General features: G+C 35.5%; 3 protein-coding genes, 1 non-coding gene and 1 pseudogene across 5 annotated transcripts; 1 reads left to right on the top strand and 4 right to left on the bottom strand.

Moving 5' to 3' along the window:
• Positions 1–1,711: 1,711 nt before the first annotated feature.
• Positions 1,712–5,075, bottom strand: LOC125186107 (heterogeneous nuclear ribonucleoprotein 1-like). Of its 2 annotated transcripts, none has more exons than XM_048082423.1 (5): positions 4,902–5,075; positions 4,724–4,816; positions 4,217–4,450; positions 2,181–3,396; positions 1,712–2,089 (listed from the first exon to the last, which is right to left on the bottom strand). In XM_048082423.1, the coding sequence occupies exons 3-5, from the start codon at positions 4,436–4,438 to the stop codon at positions 2,076–2,078; spliced, it is 1,452 nt and encodes a 483-aa protein (XP_047938380.1). In that variant the 5' UTR covers positions 4,439–4,450; positions 4,724–4,816; positions 4,902–5,075; the 3' UTR covers positions 1,712–2,075. The 2 variants fall into 2 exon arrangements, with proteins under 2 accessions (XP_047938380.1, XP_047938379.1); XM_048082422.1 differs by having other exon boundaries at positions 4,693–4,816; positions 4,902–5,073.
• Positions 5,076–5,879: 804 nt separating this feature from the next.
• On the bottom strand, positions 5,880–5,953 carry TRNAT-AGU. Its single transcript has one exon. It is a non-coding gene; the product is annotated as a tRNA-Thr (tRNA).
• A 586-nt stretch (positions 5,954–6,539) lies between these two features.
• On the bottom strand, positions 6,540–9,626 carry LOC125188713 (scarecrow-like protein 13). The gene is made up of 2 exons (XM_048085722.1): positions 9,536–9,626; positions 6,540–8,528 (listed from the first exon to the last, which is right to left on the bottom strand). The coding sequence occupies exon 2, from the start codon at positions 8,375–8,377 to the stop codon at positions 6,725–6,727; it is 1,653 nt and encodes a 550-aa protein (XP_047941679.1). The 5' UTR covers positions 8,378–8,528; positions 9,536–9,626; the 3' UTR covers positions 6,540–6,724.
• Positions 9,627–17,574: 7,948 nt separating this feature from the next.
• Positions 17,575–18,306, bottom strand: LOC125189970 (putative B3 domain-containing protein At3g49610). Its single transcript, XM_048087179.1, has one exon. The coding sequence runs from the start codon at positions 18,304–18,306 to the stop codon at positions 17,575–17,577; it is 732 nt and encodes a 243-aa protein (XP_047943136.1).
• Positions 18,307–19,965: 1,659 nt separating this feature from the next.
• LOC125189968 lies at positions 19,966–21,104 on the top strand (annotated as a pseudogene).
• The last annotated feature ends 203 nt before the right edge of the window (positions 21,105–21,307 follow it).

Raw genomic sequence — 21,307 nt, 5'->3', positions numbered from 1 at the left:
TTTGTCAAATTTAAAGTTTATGGGAAAAATCCAACATTTTAAAAGTTTCGTGATATTAGATGTCAATATCCCATTATAAAACTATTTTAGTGAACATTGAGCAAATTTTCTGCCTTCTGTTTTTGCGGGTGTTATAACTTTTTAAGTCCAAGATATGATAATAAAGTCCTTTGGAGTAATTATTTTCATAAATCCAAAAAATCGAAAATTCAAACCGTTAAATCAATTTCTGTCTTAAATTTAAATCATTTGTTGGTGGAAAATATGTAGTATATATACTATGCATTTGTTTAAGGATATTGCTTGATTAACCTGTGGCTTTTGTCAAATTTATAGCATACTTAACTTATTAATTATTAGGCCATTGGATATTAATTCACCACTCGTTAGTGAATTTCTACTTTTTTTATATTTAAAATAGTTACCTCTAAATACATCTATCCTGAAATTTCCCACAAATTCAAATTCCGATAAAATCGAAATGTACTGCGCACTGAAAATTGACAATGTTACGTCAAAATAGATGATATCGCGAGTCCAATAATAGAAACATAATAATTGGGCTATTTGAATTAATAATAAAAAATAAAATTCACCTAATAACTTGAATTTGTGAAAAGTTTCTAAATACTGTTGTTTTGACATTGATAGAAGATTATGGGAAAAATCAAGATTCGTTATTGGTGGATTTATAGTTATAGTCAATTAATTCTATTTTAGTGGTTAATTAATTCTATTTTAGTTAGTGGTTTTAGACTAAGTTGTGCTGGATCATATTGGTTAATCTTGATATAAACTTAAACTTACACATTCTGTAGATTCTATCAATTTATTTAATACTATATATATGTTCATTATTTCTATTAGAAGATTTCATATTTTATAACAGTTCCAATATTTCAAAAAGAATTGTTAATTGCATAAAATTAATTAATACTCGAATAGTTTGTGGATATGATTTGGTAGATAAAAAAAAACTACTAGTATTTATCTTAATTGTAATAAAGTAATAAAATAATATTCAAAATATTTTGGATACAAACTTCACCCCCATAAGTCCATAACACGGATAATTAGGGATCAAATATTGATAGCTCACTCTATATTTATTTTTTTTAAAAGCACACATACTAATATAAGTTATAACCAACAAAACATCCCTTGGTTGGATGACTTATTTTGTACAGTTCCACTCCTTGCACTAAATCTTTATGGGTAAAAGTTTGTGGAAACAGAGAATATTGGAAAGTAAAAAATTATCAGTTTGAAGAAGAAAACAAAAGAAATACTACTAATAAAGATGTGGAAAAGCATAGCAGGATAACAAAGGAGGACATGTCAGGACAAAACAAAGGATGTTCTGAAAATGATTCTTGTGTTAATTATTTGTGTGCTGACCTAAAACCTATATATAATAAACAGACTTGGTGTTTATTCCATATTTTATTTGGTTAGAATATGATTCTAATAAATATTGTATTCTTCATCAATTTCCACAGACCACGTCTCCCTGTATAGATAATAGATGCACTGGGTTTCTTTCTTTACCATAATTTTACCTCCTACCATAAGTTAATAAACTCTTTACCATAATCTCTGCATATACCTTAATATGCAATCAAACATAGTATATGCTTATCTCATATGAGAACAGGAAAACAAAGTACATAATACACAGCAGAATAAGGCAAGAACGAAAGAGGATGCGACGTGAGGGAAGAAGACGTTATATTAGTGAAGTGGGATGGCTTAGCCAAGCGAATCAAAGTGTTGTTTCCGAGGGGCTTACAGCACAAAAATGATAGAAAAAAAGTCTAGGCAAAAGATTGGAGGCTTCTCATCTCAATCATAATATACTTTCTCTTTCTTGAGTATATCCTGCAACTCCTTTGCGCATCTCAAACAAATTACCAAAAACAAAACACCCTATATTCAAAAACTCAAGTTCAAACCTTACATAAAATCTTCTTCTTGACTTGTCTAGAACAAGTATTTTCTCCATGTTCCTCTCTCCTTTTCTTCCACTTGTATTATATGGCCTCTACAATCTTTATGTATCCATACCGTAATATGTTCTAGGCTGCAATCCCTGCTTTAAACAAACACGTTATGTACGTACAAAGAAAACAAGAATATATAAGCAAATGAGAGTATAGAGATGATAAAGTCTGAATTGTTACCTCTATTAGACCTAGCATTAACGCTATAACCTCCAACGTAACCAACAGAATTGTTTGGTGCTGCATCTCCACTCCCACCAAGCTCATAGCCAAAAGGTACGGAACCATCATGCTGAGGAGAGGATGGTTGCCAAGCATGATCCCCATAAAAGGACTCTCTCTCGTACAAGTTTGCCAAACCCCCATCACGAATGTTATTTGGGGCAGAATATGAAGATGTTGTGCCAGCAATGCTACCATTGTTTCTGCCATAACCAGCTCTACCACCAAAGTTCATATCCCGGATGCCATAGCCAAAATTTTCGGAGTTAAAGGAAGCATTTCCTCCAGCTTGAGGTATATTAGGAGTGGCGCCCCAAATTTCCCCAATACTTCCAAGACCACCAACTAAACCAGCATTTCCAGTTCCCGAGCCAACAAATGAATTTGACATCATTGAGTTTGAACCATAGTTGGGATTCCCGATGCCCCATAAATTTCGACCATTGGTATTCAACATAGGCCCATTTCCAATAACACCCCCATCATAGCGAATGGGACTACCAAAACGATCTGTATTACCACTATAAAAAGAGTTCATCCCACGTCCATAGCCAAAGGCAGAATCAGCACTTGCCCCACTGTTTAAACTAAATCCAGTGTCTGAATTCAAACCCACATTGAAATTAGTCGTGTTGTAGGGAGAAGGATATCCACTCCGACCTACAGCAACAGGACTGAATCGACCTTCCATTCTCATCCCGTAACCACTTGGTGAGCTAACATTATGTCCTGGACTATAGGTATTAAGGAAACTGTTCACTCTGCTCAGCCCGTAGTTATAGCCACTGGACTGGCTTCGTGTAGGTCCAGGTGATAACTCCTTTGGAACAGCACGCTTAACCTCGACCATCTTTCCATTAAGTTCATGAAAAGTTTTGAAAAGGACTTTATCCACTGCTTCCTCCGAATCGTAAGTGATAAACCCAAAACCTCTAGGCCTCTGAGTATTGTGGTCATACATCACAACCACATCTGTTATTGTTCCAAATTGATCAAAGTACCTCTTGAAGTCACTTTCGGTGACTGAGGATGCTAATCCCCCCACAAAGATCTTTTTTGTACGAACAGGACCAGGGGATCCCTGGATGCTGCCCTGAATGCTGCCATGGATGCTGCCATTGTTTCTGTTGAAGTTTTGATGATCATCCCTAGGAACAGCCTTCTTTGCCTCCACCTGAGGAATGAACAATAACAAAAAAAATTATCTTCTGCCAAATTTGCATTCAACTCAAGGAAGATAATCCCTAATTCCTTTGAGAACAAAGCAATGATAGAAATAAAATGCATTTTCACCCATATAGATGAAAAGGTGGCACGGATTAATTCATGTTAAAGTAAACCTACTGACATAGGCTAGTTTTCTTATGTAAGCACTTCAAAGAACATGGTACCAGGACACTTTCCAATGTTAGTCCCTTTAAATATAAAAAGTTTCTCATAATTTAACTATTTTCTTCATGTTTTAGCAACAGTATGTTGATGTTCATACAAATAAAAACCTACTGGCACAGCCTAGTAGAGGGAAATGCATCCAAAATCTTGTTTCTTGATTCCTAGTCTTTAAACAGTCTAAATCATTTATTTTGAAAAATGGTCCATCTTTTCCAAAGGTGTTCTCACTATATACATACATCGTTCCATGCCATCACGACTACTAGAACATTAGAAACAGAAGATCGTTTAAGAATCTGCATTATCATGGAACATAAGCCAGCGTACAACAATTAAAATGCAATAATACATGTACATCCAAAGAAACACTAATCAAACACTGCACATCACACAAACAGGAAGACTTTTCCTCCTATCATCTTCACTTCTCTATTTGTTTTATCAAACTGAACGACATTGTGTATTGCCATTGGTACACACATGCCAAATTTATGACAAACAAAAAAACATCACCGACAAGTTGGCCATCTTATGCAACGGCATTGAATGGATTAAAAAAAACAGCAAAGCAATGCAGCGGTAAATGAGGATACACAACTTACAGTTCTTCCGTCTATGACATGCCTTTCCTTGACAACTTTCTCAGCGACAGAAGCATTAGCAAAAACAATGAAACCAAAACCACGGGCACGGCCAGTGGTGCGATCCTTCATGATCACAGCTTCGACCACTTCACCAAAAGTTTGAAAATACTCTTTCAAACGCTCCTCGCTCGTGTCCCACGAAATCCCACCGATGAACAACTTCCCAGGCTCCATTTCCATTATAGCAAACACCTGATTTCCAATCAAACAGTCAGCTAGTAGTAAGCAATTCAAATCATATCAACATTCATACACATATACATAATCAACAATGGAAAAGAATAACAAAAGAGAGATCCATCCACTAACAAGTGAATCTAGATCAGTAAACAGTTGATATAACAATCAAATTCGATATACGGAATCAGCCATTGCAGCAAAGAAATACAATCATTGCGAAACGCAGTAATGCGGATGAGTAGAGAAAAGACTACCTTAGAGCAACAAAATACACGAGAAACCTACTTAGATGAGAAAAGGGCAATCTGCTGTGTTCAACAGGAGTCCATCTGATCTTCAACAGATCGAAAATCAAGAGCAGCCGCAATCCAAAACCCCCTGCAAAAGAATAATAAAGAATCAAACTTTGACTTGGAATGAGCAGGAAAGATCGATAAGTTAGATGATATGGGCTTGTGTTTACCGAACAATCAGAGGCGGAGAAGGAAAACGGATTGAATTCAAGATCTGAGAGGAGGCATAGATAGGGAAGCAGAGGGCTGAAGGCCCTCTTCTTTTCTTGTGTTTTTCTTTTTCTTGTTTACCAAAATTCTCTACATGTTAGAATTGCAATATAATGAGAAATTACATACATATATGGAGTATTTATTTATATATATTTATTCTGTTATGTGATAGAGAGAGAAAACCAAGATAGTGTGGGCCGTAAAGATCGATTTTCACATCCAAAATGGGTAAATATTGGAGTCCATATATGGGTATGTTGAGTGCGAAATAGTAATAAAATAATGTATGTATTGGTGTATATTTATATGATACTAGTACTGCATATACATATATTGTGTGCGTGTGTATGCGTGTGAGAGAGTGCTATCATCTCTCGTGTAAAAGATTATAGGAGAGGAGAGGATGGATCGGTGACTAGGGTTATTTCTAGATTTTTAACAAAATTTCTAATGAATATTATGTTAATAGTATTAAATGGTATGTGACCAATCAATTTCTAATAATACCTATTTTCTTTTGTGCCTTGTTTATTTCAATATGGAGGTCACTCATTTTCGAGGTTGATTGATGCCAAGTCTAATGGGCAAGCTGCTTTCACTCACTCAAACATATATTTGAGTTAAATTACCGCATGCTTGAGACCAAGTATTCGAAATTAGATTCATTTGTGTACTCAATTTGATATGATAAAATCAGTTGTAAAGGAGATTATACCATGTAAATGTTGGTCGTGTGGTATTCAGCCTCTGCTTAATCTGTTGTTCATTCGCAATAAATATTGTAACGACGTGAAAATATGGAATAAGGGCCCAATTTTAAAATCCAATCCTTCATAATGTGGGCCTGACAACCAATAAGGGAAATCTCCAAATAAAATTATTAACAAAGCATGATCGATTCCCTTTTCCATTTATAGCATAAAAAACGTGAAAACTGCTTTCATTGAGAGTTGAACTCAAGACCTCCCGCTTACTAAACGGGTGCTCTAACCAACTGAGCTATGAAAGCTTTTCTTGTTGCTTCCGTATGCGGTTTCATTTGATATAGCCACATATATGCACACACCTTGATCATAATTTAGGATGACTATTGTCTTTTCAAATTATATAGAAGCCAGAAATATATGTAAAATCAGTTTTATTAAAATTATTTCTCAAATTAACTATCAAAGAGCATTCTTTTTGACAAAAAACAAGTTGGAAAGAAACAGGGCAAAATACATAAGCATAAGAAAAGGAAAAAGAAAGATGAGTAGATACGATGTGTAGAATTATACAAAAACCTAGGTAGATGGAGAATTCCATGACACCAAAATCTCTCCTGTTTTGTGAGCAAGCTGCAGAAATTGTTTCAATTTGCTTGACTTGCTCATAACTTTTGCGTTGGCTCCACTTCTTGATGAGTTTGCCAATTCAACTTGCTGTGTCAAAAAAAGTGAGCTATGACATTCCATTTGTGTTCATTCAGTTTTTATTTGAGTTCTCAGTTGGGAGTTCCAACCTTCCATTATTAGCAAATATCAAGAATGATTAAATTGCTCCTTTCCCTGATACTGTATACACATCCACATGGCCATAGAAAACTACAAACCAACTGAAAATAAAGTGGCAAAGAATGTCAAATTTTGGCCACTGATGCCCCATACTACAACGTGTTACATGTATGTCCATATGTTGGAAAAAAACAAACACAAACAGAAACACACTTGATTCCCTTTACATACAGAGTCAACTCTAATATAAACCTACAAGTATTATTCTCTTCACACAGGGACAATCATCACCTCCATGCCGAAGTTGTAGCTAAAGCTCTATTCTTCCATCCAAGATACAGAGCACCATCGCCGAGGTCCGCTATTCTGTAATTCGGGCTATACGCTTTCAACATGTCCCTCACCGAGTTACTAACCGCCGGGCTGAGTCTGAGTTGGGAGAATCCCGCCATTCCAAGTCTCATTCTCCACTTACCGAACAGCTCATGCCTTTCCACTCGCTCGATCCCCTCGCACGCTATTATGTTGACCACGTCCTTTGCCACACAGTGCTCCTCCGCACTCATCCGTTGTCTGTCCTCCCTTGGCCGCCCCGCGTCGATAGACTCAAACATTGCTGTATAGTAGTCTAGGGTTTCGCAGAATCGCTGCGCAAAAGTGGAGGTATTAGTGTTGGATTCCTGCTCAACAAGGGTCACGATCTTCGGTGACAAGCTTTTGACTAGTCTGAGGAGGCGGTCGCGATGATTTGCAGTGCTCACGCTCTCATCCGGCATGTGGTGCAGTATGTAGGGAAAATTCACAGCCAAGGCTTCCCCGTGACGAACTCGAAGATGCTCCAGTTGGACTTGGCAACCCGACATAGCCGCACCATTGAATTCAAATACAACCCCACATGACTCAGCCACTTTTGCTAGTTTCTGACCAACTAAATCAAGTCCTCCGCCTCGGGCATGAGTTGATTGTGAATCATCAACACCGGTGATGCGAATGTACGGTGGCCCACCAGGCCGACGAGAAAGAGCTTGAATCAAGGATATCCACTGACTACCTTGTGCAATCTGGAAATCAATTATGTGGATCCTGTTTTCATTCTCCATGGCTTCCCCAATGATAACATTTGATGACATGTAGGCGAACTTGTAGTACGGGCAGATTTGATAGAGGACGCCCATGTAAGACATCAATTCGGAACTCGTTGGCTCCTTGCACTTCAACTTTTTGTAAATTATGCTTCCCGACGATAACAGCCTTGCCCTGAGTCCTTCCAACATGTACGCGCCCAATCTTTGTGCAGGCTCACCAGACACGGAAACGTTCTTCTCCAATATTTCCATCAAAGCTTCTGCAGCGGATATCGCAACCTGCCTGTCTGACATAGATATGGTATCGGCTTCCGATACTATTTCAGCACAGGCAACAAGCAATTGTATCAGGTCCATGTGAGGGGCCATTTCCAAGATTTTGTTATATCTTGTGAAGGTAGAAGGTTGTGTAACTACACCATTAAAGGTTCCACTATCATCGGTGTCAGATTCAGGAACCGGAAGTTCGTTCCTCAATACCCACAGCGCATGCAGCAACTTGTTTTCATCATCAACCCCAGAAGCCCCACTCAGAGGTGAACCGTAAGTAACATCAGATGGCTGATAAAGATCGGATGCATACGATTGAGAACCCTGGGGAGAAAATGGACTTCTGCTTGAAGAGACACTTACAGCTGAAGGTGAACTGTATGTAGCATAATCAGTCGCAGGAGTTGATTCCAGAGTGAAGAACTGATCAGGGGAAGTTTGAAATGAAACTTCAGTTCCCTGGCTTCTGCTACCAGTTGAGTCATTGTTCAGAATTTGAAAGGTGGAACTGCTGTACGGGTCGATCTGCTGCATAGGCTGAATGTAAAAGCTTTGGAAAGAGTTGGATGTTCGGGATGTTTGCATCTGAAGAAAAACTGGAACTAACTTCACTTAAGCTCGGGCAATTGGGCACTTTCTGCGTGGTGCACTTGGACAGAGGATACAGCAATATGACTCACAAGCTACGTCATTCACATCTAATCGGCATCTGCACCTCAATTGATAGCAAGAGTTCCTGTGGAAACAAAAGGAAATAGTATTGTGTCTAAATAAGCTATAGTCACTCAAAAACTTGAGGCCTTGATGGAGAGAAATGAAAACCATAAATATTGCCAATATAACCATCAGCAGAAGTTCTTGATTCCACTTGGACAACAAATTTCTTAAGCCTTCCACTACCCTTAATCACACTCGTGACTCGCCTATTAGAATTTATTGTGTAGAGATAATCAAAGTAATTACCTTAGCTAACATTACTAGAGCCGATAAGGGAAAATGATTCTAATCAAAAGAATACATCATAGTCAGCTTGCCAGCAAAGGAAAATGAAATAAAACTGGATCTCCTTTAATAACTTGGTACTAGTGATCCTTTTCTTATTATGGGAGAAAAATATAGTAGTACTACCAACTACCAACATAGCTTTCAACTAAATACGATAAATGCAGATGCACAACTAGCAATCTAAAAAGCAAAACCTCAATAATTCCCGGAGTAATTATGAAATATATCAAATAGATAAACCAAGTTATCTGCACACTAAAATTCCCAAATAAAGAAATTTATAATGCATTCTAAAGCTCAAAGGTAAATCGTCCAACAAGAAAAATAAGAATACAACAGTATATTTCCAATTAGCCTTCAATTGTCAAATTCCAGAAATGAAAGTAAAATAAATTACTGCAAAACCAGAACATATTCCGAATTAGATAATATTTCCTGTTACGTATCTTCTAAGAACAATTTTAGTTGTTGTCTGGTTTACACTACTATTCTAACAAAAAAAATTAAAAGAACCAAAGAGTAGCAGCAATTCATGGTAACCTTACAAATAATTCCCAAAAAAAGCTAAAATTTTAAGATACAGAAAATCCCCATGCTATTCCTCAATCCTCATAAATTACATACTAAATCACAAATATAGAGTCCAAATCAGGTAAAAATTTACACGTAGATACAAAACCACAAAAAAGGATGAGCTCATCACAAAAAAAATAACAAAGTTGCATCGAAATAGCATACCTGAACAGTTGGTGGCCGTAGAAAATTTCAGCAGGAATGGTAGTTGATGAGAGAGGAAGTTCCTTTTCAGCTGAAACGCAGGATATATAGAAGATTAAAGTAAGATAAGTAATATAAATGGAAAGCAATTAAGATGCCCTTTACTCAAGTTATTACATAAATGCCACTAGCAGCGTGTAAGATAGGCCCCGCCGCCCTGATAGTTACCACACGTGGGGTACGGATCCTTAGCAACAACTCTTTTAAATTTTACCCTCTCCGTCCCACATTTGAAGTCACATTTAGTTATGATATACTCTCTCCATCCCGGAGTATTAGACTCACTTCTTTTGGGCACATGATTTAAGGAATTGATATTTAAATAGTTAAAGTTGAGAGAGTAAAGTATGAGAGGGGAAAAAGTAGGGGAGAGAAGAGAGAAAAAAGTAGGTGGAGAATAAAATAAGATAGATGCTTTTTGTTAAAAAAAGGAAATGAGTCTAATATGCTGAGACATCCCAAAAAGGAAAGTTGGTCTAATACCTTGGGACGGAGGGAGTAGAATTTAAGGAATTGGTGAAGTGTGTAATTAATGAAGTGAGATGATGGAGTATGTAATAAACGAAGTGAGTTGGTTGAAGGTGGATCCCTTTTTGACTTTATTTTTTATTTTTATTTTGGTTTATTTTAATGTATATAATGACATTTTGATGTAATTTTGATGAACAATGGAGTAAAATTGTACTCCCTCCGTCCCCGATTAAGAGTCACACTTTTCCATTTCGGTCCGTCCCCAATTAAGAGTCACACTTCATTTTTACCATAAATAGTAAGTAGGTCTCACATTCCACTAACTCAATTCACTCACATTTTATTATAAAACCAATATAAAAAAATGGGTCCCACATTCTACTAACTTTTTCAACTAACTTTTCTTTACATTTCTTAAAACCTGTGCCCGGTCAAAATGTGACTCCTAATGGGGGACGGAGGGTGTATGACCCAATATGAAAAATTGTAAATGTGACTCTAAAACTGGGACGGACTTTTAAGGCAAAATGTGACTCCAAAACTGGGACGGAGGGAGTAGTTTCTATATACTATGAAATTTCACATCTTTTAATTCTAAAGTCAACTACAAAAATAATGTTGGATAATAGAGTTTCATGTCTTCAATACAGATTCTTGATATAGGAGTAATTATATTTAAGATCCTTGATATTTTTGTTTTATCCCATGCAATAGGATTAGAATCCCATCATATCAATGTGTATGATAAAATATTTTCTCTTGAAATCATGTTTTTTTTTTGAAGAATTATTATGTTAAATTCTATAAATTATTTGATTATCTATAATCCGTCATTGTCATTATTAGCATCATGCATTCTTTATTCTTATTGTATCTTAAATACTCAATTTTGTGTATATTTAATTAAAACTTATAATTTTTGTACTATTCTAGGATAGCAAAATTTTCGTTAATTAAGGAATTCAAATTTTTTCTTTACTATTTATTCCTTCCAACCACAAATTGTGGGCCTGATGAATTATAACGAGGAGGCCACTGAAATCAATGGGCGGTCTAATCGTCAAATGGTATAACTGTAATAAGATTACAAAACTAAGGGTATTGATTTTAGCGCCGTATTTTATTCGAATTTTTAATCCAATGTCAGCCACTTTCGTAGAAGCAACATAAATTTCAGCATATGTTTGTTTTCTTCTGATAAACAAATGTAAGTAACAGAGTTGCTGCTCAGATACACTTCCTACTTATTTTATAGGATTAAATTAGTCCTTCAATTTTAAAAATGAAAAATATATTTTTCCTTCATTTTAGTTTTGTGTACTTTATGTAAATATTTCATACCAATATCTAATTCATATATAATTTCCATAAGTTGGATGTGATAAGGTCAAATTTATTTGTAGTGACAGAAACATCTAGAGTACATATGCGATGTGCTTTGAGGCGATATTTTATTTTCGATTATTAACTGATTTCATCATCTGGACTTGCTTGAAATGTGTTTAACCCACTGTCGATGTCTCACAATTCCACATTGAGAATATATTGCTTATTACAAATCTAATTTGGAGTGTATTTTTCTTAAATCATGCTAATATTATAACTATTTGATCTATTACTTATATATCACTCTATATACATAATCTCAAATTGTCCTTTTTACTCTGATTACCCTATAATTAATTAATAATCGAAATCAATTTATTTGTTAAGGCAAAGCTCGACGGTACTTGGACCACACTTTTGATGACAGTGTATGAATGATGATGCTACTAAAGCAAAGCAAAGTCGATTTTATTGGCTGCATGAAGAAATAATTGTAGTTTAAATGAGCGTTTTAGATGGTTGTTAAATACAATGATACATAAAGCAACTTATCAAAATATCAAAATAAGAAGAGAATCTTGATACATTTTTAACTCGTTTAAAGGGTATTGACCTTGGCCTACAATGCTTATCTATTCATCCTATATGCATAATTGTTTATGAATACCAAAAGTTTGAGGTTCATATAAAGAAATAATTATAGTTAGTGACACATTTATTGTCGTTAATGTATTGTGTATAGTCAATCATCAACTAAATTTCAATCACCATAGGCCTACGCTTATTAGGTAACCTAACATGTGTCAAATTGATTAAAACTATATCAAATGAAAAGAAAAAACATTTATTCGGCGTACCCGGTTAATAACTTTGATAAAATATTGAGTGAGATAGCGACAGATCATGAGTGTTGCGCATTGAGGTTAGATCTTACTACAATTAATTAACCAAGACATCTTAAGTTTGAAGTTCATTAATATAGACATATAGTCATATCAATCGGTCGTAACATTTTGAGGAACATAACTACATAAGTAATGTGTGTACTATTATTATATTCAAAACTTGTTAGCCCTTTTATAAAAATAAGGGACTATGTAAATCTTTCAGATTTTATATGGCCATATTGCATCACCAAAAAAAAATAAATTAAAAGTTCGATATGCCTCATATGGAATAATGAAATTAATATAAGCGGAAAAGGGCGTAATGTGGGAACCACATACTAGTATAGAATTGTAAAGGTCGATTCATTTCATTCCCACAGATTTTTTAGAATATAATGTTAATTCCACGCATACGAATTATATTCTTGCAAATCTCCAAAAAGAATAATTGTCGAGGGAATTTTAAGAAAATAAAATAAAATTGTAAAACAAATCATACTCCAAATGAATACTAGTGGTAACTTTAATTAAAGCAGAGGATAATCTTTCATGCGTCACTGTTAGTGACCAAATCAACATTTCTGACTAAACTTTAAAAAGTTAAAAAGGTTGAAATTGGAGGCTTTATATATTTATTTGCATATCACATTATCACATTCATCTCCATTCTCTTTCTTCTCTCTCATGCTTTGTGGATGAGTGATGACCATCCATGATCTATTTATGCTGACGTTGGAATGATGAGCTCAGTTGTGGGGTGGAGGAATCTTAATTATGTCGCCTCTGTTATAATTACTCCACATAAAATGCAATGCTAATTAAATTGATTATTTAATGGAAATATTTTGAAATTACAAAAATATCCAATCATGTGTTGATATATTACGTTCGCTTAGCAATTTTTGCCAAGTTGAGTTAAATTAATGTGGTCTAAAGAGATGCTGGCCACCTGGATATAAAATTAGAGGATTTTAAAAGAGTCATTAAGTTAAAGTTAACTATTCTGTTGCCGGGCCTTCAATTTAAATAATTTACTTATATGCAAATTTGCTTTGCTTTATTATGCAGCTTTTTCTAAATTAGTTGGTCGGTGACTTTATGATTAATCTACGATTTATCATTTAAATCGAGTAATAGAAAGAAAAGCGTCGCGTCTTCGAAAATTCTAGATTAGTAGACCAAAATCGAATCGCGTTTTCTATATGTGGGTTTAATTAATCTAAGAAATGCATTTGTGAGTTTCTTCAATAAATATCATCGCAAATTAGTTAAAGAAGTAAATTTAATCCGTAAAATAAATGTGTAGTTAAGAAATGAAATTAGCCCTATTTCGCACATACTACTTGGATAGTTGCAATATGGAAAAAACCCATCGAAGCCAACTTGGCCCAAAGGATAATTAGCACCAAATTAAAGGAATAATATTACATCGATCACTCCTCTCTATAAATGTTTCATAGTATTTTTTTTATTTGGATGGATTCTAATAAATATCTCAATTTATTTTTATTAATCTAATAAATTAAGTAACATATCACAACTCATTTTAGTCACAATTAATATAAACTACTACTAGTAGGAATTTATTTTTTACCAACTTTCTTTTACAAATTCAGACAGTTTCTTAAAATTTATATTAGCCAAATATGAGTTTGAGAACTGAAGAAATTTTTTAGTATTAAAAAGTTGATTTTTCTGTAAGTATAACTATTGGTAAGATGTTTTGTCTTTCGGTATTAAATTGAAAGGTGTCAAGTCACCGTATGTGAGTGTGATTGTGAATGTGTAGTTTTAATAACAACATAAATAGTAATTTCAAATTTGTTCCTTTAAACAGTTGAATTCATAGATTTATCCACATCCTTGAACATCCAGATAAAATATAATACTAAGAGATCTGATGAGTGTTCTGAGTTGATTTAACGGTAATGTTTAAAGTTAAACTGTTTATGTTCTAGTCTATTGTGATCAACTTTTAAATTTTTATTTATCTAGTATTAAAAAGGAGAAGAATGAATATAAAGTGTGATACGTTATTTCGCACCAAGATTTTCAAAATTAATCTTTATATTTTCTAAATTCGTCATAGTATTGCTTAATTATATTAGTAGGCCAGACTAATTATTAACGTCGACATTTTATACTCCATCCGTTCTCCATTAATTATCCATAGTTTGCTATTTTTGTCCGTCCACCATTAACTATCCACTTTCACTTTTTACAATAAATAGTAAGTAGGTGCCACATCGCACTAATTCATTCCACTCATATTGTATTATAAAAGTGAGACTTATACTCCACTAATTTTTTCAATCCATTTTCCTTTATAATTATTGGGGAATAGAGGGATTATTAATAGGCCATGACTAATTTTAGTAGAATTGTTTTTTTTTTTGTAACACTAGAGTCTACAAGATCATGAATATGGTTTTTATTTGGAAGGCGGCATGGCCCAATTTGTTGTATTATTGGGTTGGGCCGGCTGGGCTATGTAATCAGATTCACTATCATCATGGCGACATCGTAACGTTCATGGTCTGTACGTTTTAGCTTTCCTTATGTAAATACTGTACGTAGTAGTATGTAAATATGTTCCCAGTATCCTTTGAGATAAGATCAAATAAATTAATTAGATGAGTTGTACTAAAAATCTTGTCTTTAATAATAGTTTCCAAAAGGATGGATGTAATTATTGTACAAACTCTAAATATTGTATAAACTTCAAACTATAATTTGGTCTGTTAGAAAATGTTAATATATGCTAAAATAACATCAACAGAAAATTTCAGCACAGTGTGAACGGTTGACACTGTGTTCAATGTGTTGGCAATTTCTGTTGATGTTATTTTGTCATCTATTGATATGTTATAACGGTCTAGATCATAGTTTGGAGTTTGTACAATATTTAGAGTTTGCATTTTATCGTTACCCAGTGTCCAAATATGTTATACATATGTGGTGGTCACTTTTATCATGGTTAATTCCTACAATTTGGAAAATCTTTAAAAGGTTGCATGCAAGTGTAGATAGATTCTACTAATAGGAAGCTTACAAAAATAAATATAGTAAATATATAAACGTAGCACCTCGACATACAAAACCAAAATTCCAACAACAGCATGTATGAGTTGACCAAGTGATAGAGTATTTGACGTTAAATTTCTAGTCATTTACGTTAAAAAAATAAAATGAAAAATCTATAAGTACAAAAAAAAGATAGATACGCATAAATAATTACATACCACTTCAATATACAAAACCATAATTTCCTAACAAAAAAATAGATAAACAAACATAATCTTGATAGATTCTGAGATAATTAGTCTCATGTGTGTGTTTGTGTAATTGTGTATGGCGATGTATGCTCAGAGATATAAATACAGATAAATTTATTAAGTTAAACTTTATGACATGTTAAAACTTAAAAATTTTGAATTAAAACAGTACTCCTCTTTCTTTTGTGTCTTCCCTCCCTATTGTCGATTGTGGCATGATATTACCAAAAAAAAGTTGTAACATACTCGACAACCGTAGTATGGATATTCATGTAACATAAACAGAATTGTAATGACGCAGTAGTAGAGTGGTATAAACGCATTTTTCTTCCATATGTATTTTGAATCTTACCTACGTGAATGGATTAAATCATAAGTATATCGAAACAATGCCTAAAACAAACAAGCATTCACATATTCAAGACCATGAATTATTAGATATCCTAGTGGTATAAATAAACTAAACAAGAATAGGAATATGACTTACCAGTAAATTCCTAGAACAAACAACATACAAATTTTAAAAATGGATACTACAAGCTAGTAATTCAAGTCACAAATTTTGGTTAAATTCCGATAAATCCCATGTACAGACGTACTGAGAATATATAAAATCATAAAGTTTCAATTTTTCTTATACAAAGTAAATGTCTCAAACCGAATTAAAATTACTCTGATGGAGTCTTCCTCTAGCTCCACAATCTCATTTCACACGTAACTACTAATGGCGTCTTCCTCCTTTAATGTGAATCTTCTAGATTGAAGACTCATGAACATGCCCCGGACTTGTTCTTGTAAATAAACCCAGTAAATAAATAAGATAAACCAAGAAATGGAACAAGAAAAATGGATAAAAGGATAGATGATGGATTAGTGTTATGATTTAGGTGAAGAACAAGAAAGAAATCCCAAAGGCACTTTCACATACAAACACCTAATGGCTCCACAAACTAGCAACACAAGAACTAGCAAGCATACCTTTACAATCAACCTTAGCCCGGCAAAAGATCGAATGCAACCCGAAGGAATTTGATAAGTCTTCAAAAGATGAAGAAGGTGAGCTCTCAAATATGGAGAAATTGTCTCTTACAAATATTCAAAAGCTGAGAATGAAACCCTACAAAAGAGTATTTATACTAAAACCAAAGTAATAGGGAAAATAGTCTTTAAAAACTTAAAAAATGGCATTTTCGGGCAAAACGCCCGGCCCGGGCGTTTTGGGGCCTTGCCCGGGCGTTTTCTCTGTGGCCGGGCATTTTTGGCAGCTCTGCGCGACTTTCGTCAAACGGCCATAACTTCCTCATCCGAGCTCCGATTGAGGCGTGTAAGGTACTCACGCGAAGCTCTTTTGACGATGAAGATAATGGTGGTCTTAGAACAACATTTGGACATCATTTTGATAGGCAAATTCTGGTTTGAGTCAGACCTTCGAATCCGGCTTGGCTCCTTGCCATATCTCCACCTTCTTTTCGGACCCCAATCAACCCATGGCCCTCGATGTCGTTGCATCCTATGATTGTGAATACCCGGATTCACATCATCCTTCGACCCAAGGCAGCACCGCTGATCTGGCTCGTCGGGATCGAGAGACAGTTGTGCTTTTTGCTCACGTTGGTGCCGTACAGTTCCTTCTGAATCACCAGCTTGCTGCCGTAAGATCCTTCCCACGCGCCATCTCATGAATTCCTCCGGCAGTGGCGGAGGAGGATTAGGCGGCGCTGCTTTCTTGGATGCGCACTGCACAGTGGAGGTGAGGACGTCGAATTTGTCTTTCATTGTCAAATCCCTAAACCCCATGATTTAGGGTTTTTCGGAAGATTGATTTGATTTTTGTATTTAAAGAGACAAAATGATTATGAAGACGATAACGAAATACACCAGAATCCTCAATTAATTACAAAATCCTCATCAATTAACAACAAAATACTCACTTACACCGTAATACAACCCTAATTAAATTTGTTCCCCCAAATAAGAAGCAATTCTATTTGAAATCAAGGAATTAAACAACAGATATACATAAAAACCCTAAACCCAAAACTCAGGCGCCGAGCGAGCAATTCCCCGGCGGCAGGCGCACGAGGGCGAAGCACAACTCCCGATCAACTCGGAAACACCACAATTGCACCACCACGCCAATCCTCAACTTATTCTTAGCCACAATAGCATTCCACTTCCCATTGATAACGTAACTGGACGACGTCTTCCCGCCGTCCTTCTTCGCCATGTCCCACCGCGAGAACTTGACGGTCTCCGACGCCGACAGAGACGGCCCTACCACCTTCACATCCAAGTACTTCTTCTTCTTGCTCGTCGAGTCGTAGCCGCGGAGGTGCTCCTTCTCTCCCTCCGTCAAGAAATCGTCCGCGATCTGGTTCATCGGGATCGACAGCCGGTTGTGGCCGCTGCTCAGATCAGTGCCGTAGAGCTGCTTCTGGATCACCAATTTCGCCGGCGCGTCCGCCCCACGCGACATCTCTTCGATCGCAATTTTGAATTCCTCCGGCAGCGGGGGGCGTTCGTTGTTGTGGATGATCTTTCTTCGCTTTGCGTCGGAGAAGGAGGGTTTCTCTATTTTGAATTCCCCTGGCAGCGGGGGGCGTTCGTGGTGGCCGGTCTTTCTTCGCTTTGAGTCGGAGGAGGGTTTCTCGATTTTGCGCTTCGGGCGTGGGATTTGCTTTGATCTCTCGCTCTCGAGAATCTCCGCGGCTCGTTCCGTCGTGGCGAGGAGAACGTCGAAGAGGCTGCCTCTCATGTCGAGTTTGTGTTTCATGTCGTCGATTGTGATGTCTCGGATAAACATCTTGCTTGCTTTCGTAGGTGTGGAGAAATTGTGAAACGGTGAGGGAGATCGGAGATTGATGGGATTTTATAGATGTAATGAACTAAGGAGTACTATGTTTTTACCGTTGAGCGCATATGGAAAGAATTGGGAATATGGTAAGTTTTTTCCGTTGCATATGTAAACAATTTGTGATTATATGGTAATATTCCTAGCTAGTGGAGATGGGAGAAGAGTTTTTAATTTTAATTCAACTACGCTCTTTCCTTATATGTGTCATATTTTTGGTAATTAGGAGCATCAGAAGCGCGGGATCTACTTGGTGGGAATGAGGGCAATTGCCTATCTCAATATATTTCACTTGTACTATTTGTTAATTAATTTATAAAAAAATTTAATTTTTTTTATAACTGTCCTATTTCAAACTATTAAAAATTCTTAATTTATTTATTTTTGTCCTGCTGAATTGAATTCCTGGCTTTGTGTGAGGAGATAATTTGTGGTTATAGTATTATATATTTCAAATATAGTTTCCGTGTGAAAAATAGGGTTTAATTGGATTATATTGCAACATATGATTAATTATAAGGTAATCAGGAATATTAGTTAAAATGGCATCAAAATTATGAAATTAGTTAAATTTTTTTAATCAGATTATGTAGTAATTTTAAAAAATACTAAATAATTATTTAACTTTGACATTTTTCTTAATTGTCCAATTAATTTAGATTTGGGATAACTTATGTATGAAATGAAAGCCATAATATTTTAGTCTAACTTATAATCCCTGTGTCCAAACTGCTTAAGACATTTCTTTTGGACACTAAATTTGAGAAATGTATTTATATATTAAGTGGAGAGAGAATAAAGTATGAAAGAAAATAAATAAGAGAAAGTGAAACAGGACAAATAATGGAATTTGTGCCAAAAAAATAAAAAAATACAAGTATCTTTGGATGACCCGAAATCGAATTTGATGCAAGTAGTTTGAGTTTTCATGCTAAAATTAATGACTTTTGTGATTGATATACAAATTTTAAAAATATCATAGAATTGGACTTTTAATTTGAATCTTACACATTTCCTCCAAATATAAATTAATTGAACAATTGAGAAAACTGTCATAGTTGTGTTGTAGTTAGAATCATGGAGTATATAATTTCTGCCAAATCAGTATTTGCATGATTTAAATTAATGAACTCATAGTGATAATTTATTTATTTATTTTGGTGATATTCTCTGGAGATATGCTACATATTTATGTAATGATGAATGATGATGTTATAAGTATTCATGCTTTTGGATAAAATGTCTATGTTATTCATTGTTTAGGAATGGAGAAAATGTCTTTTGTTATGTATAGTATAGTTATAGTAGGAAAGAATGTCAAAATAAATGACACCTAAATAGATGAGTTTGACGAATCTGTTTTAAACTACACTAATTCGAATTGTGCGGTCAAACCTGTAATCCATATAAAGTGCAGAATAGTAAGATTGGAATCCCAAATCAGAAAAATCTACAAGACTGTAGTCTATAAAAGTTGACCATGTAATATAGGGGAACAAACATCTCATGCACTGAACATCTTTAGGAAACACAAAGTATTTCAAGTTTCACTTCGAAACATTAGCTACTGTTTTAAGAGGAATGTCTCTTTTTACTTTTGATTTTGAGGTTAACACATGCCGCTGGATTGGGTGTGATTCATGCTCTCACTGGACTCACACCGATTGTTCTATTTGAAATGGACAGATTGGCATTGGTCCTTCTGTTAAAATTGGGGAGAGCTCAGCGGAGATGCTCTTTAGGTGCCGAGCTTGCAGTCGGACATCTGAGTTATTTGGGTGGGTAAAAGATGTCTTTCAGCAATGTGCACCGAGCTGGGATAGGGACATGTTGATTAAAGAGCTCGACTATGTATGTAGAATTTTCCGTGGGAGTGAGGACCAAAGAAGCAGGACATTACTATGGAAATGTGAAGATATCATACAGAAATTGAAAATTAGGGCTGCTGAACCTATTCCTTATAAAGTAATCTTGATGTTCTTTCAAGGTAGAGCTTCACTTATTGCCTTATTACGTTTGTTCTAATTGAATACAATTTTCTGTTTATAGCTCCTTTTCTGCTCAAAGTGTTGTTACTCATTTCCATATTAAATCTTGATGTTCTTTCAAGGCAGGGCTTTACTCATTGACATTACTATGCATGCATCTCTAATTGAATTCAATTTTCTACTCAAAATGTTGTTTCTTCAACAGAGCTCGAAGATTCGTTTAAAAATCAAGTAAGTGAAGAGGTTGGCAGGATGCTGTCTCCACAGGAAGCATTCAATAGGATTGCGCAAGTAGTGCAAGAAGCTGTTAGAAAGATGGAAATGGTAGCCGAGGAGAAGATGCAGAAGGTCAAAAAGGCTCGATTTTCTTCGAGGCTTGTGATCAGGAGCTCAAAGATAAAGCGAGGGAAGTTTCTGAACCGAAGACAGAAAGGCAGAGAAAGAAGACACAGATCGATGAGCTCGAGAGCATTGTGAGACTCAAACAGGCCGAGGCTGATATCTTCGAGATGAAGGCCAATGAGGCCCGACGAGAAGCTGAGAGGCTGCGCAGAATTGCACTCGCCAAGACTGAAAAGTCTGAGGAGAATTATGCTAGTAGGTATCTGAAACAGAGACTGCATGAAAGCCGAGGCTGAGAAGCAGTATCTGTTCGAAAGGATCAAGATCCAAGAGAGTTCAAGAGCATCACAGAGCAGCACCGGTGCTAACGAGTCATCTTCATGCGTGTGAATAAAGGCAAGTTGATTGTTTGTTTGTTTAAGAATAGGAGAAAAGGGAAAGGATGGGTTGGAAGTTGGAACAGAATCTTTACTTTTACTACTTTTATTTATGTTTCCTTCGCAATTAAGGCGGTGTCGATGCTCTTAACAGCACGGTGTATTCTTTTCCATAATAAGCCGTCATGTGCAAATACACTATTGAAGATTCTATTC

This window comes from Salvia hispanica, chromosome 5 (assembly GCF_023119035.1).
Source record: "Salvia hispanica cultivar TCC Black 2014 chromosome 5, UniMelb_Shisp_WGS_1.0, whole genome shotgun sequence".
Lineage (NCBI taxonomy): Eukaryota > Viridiplantae > Streptophyta > Magnoliopsida > Lamiales > Lamiaceae > Salvia > Salvia hispanica.
The sequence above is the reverse complement of the archived record's forward strand: the minus strand, read 5'-3'. Positions and strand labels throughout refer to the sequence as shown.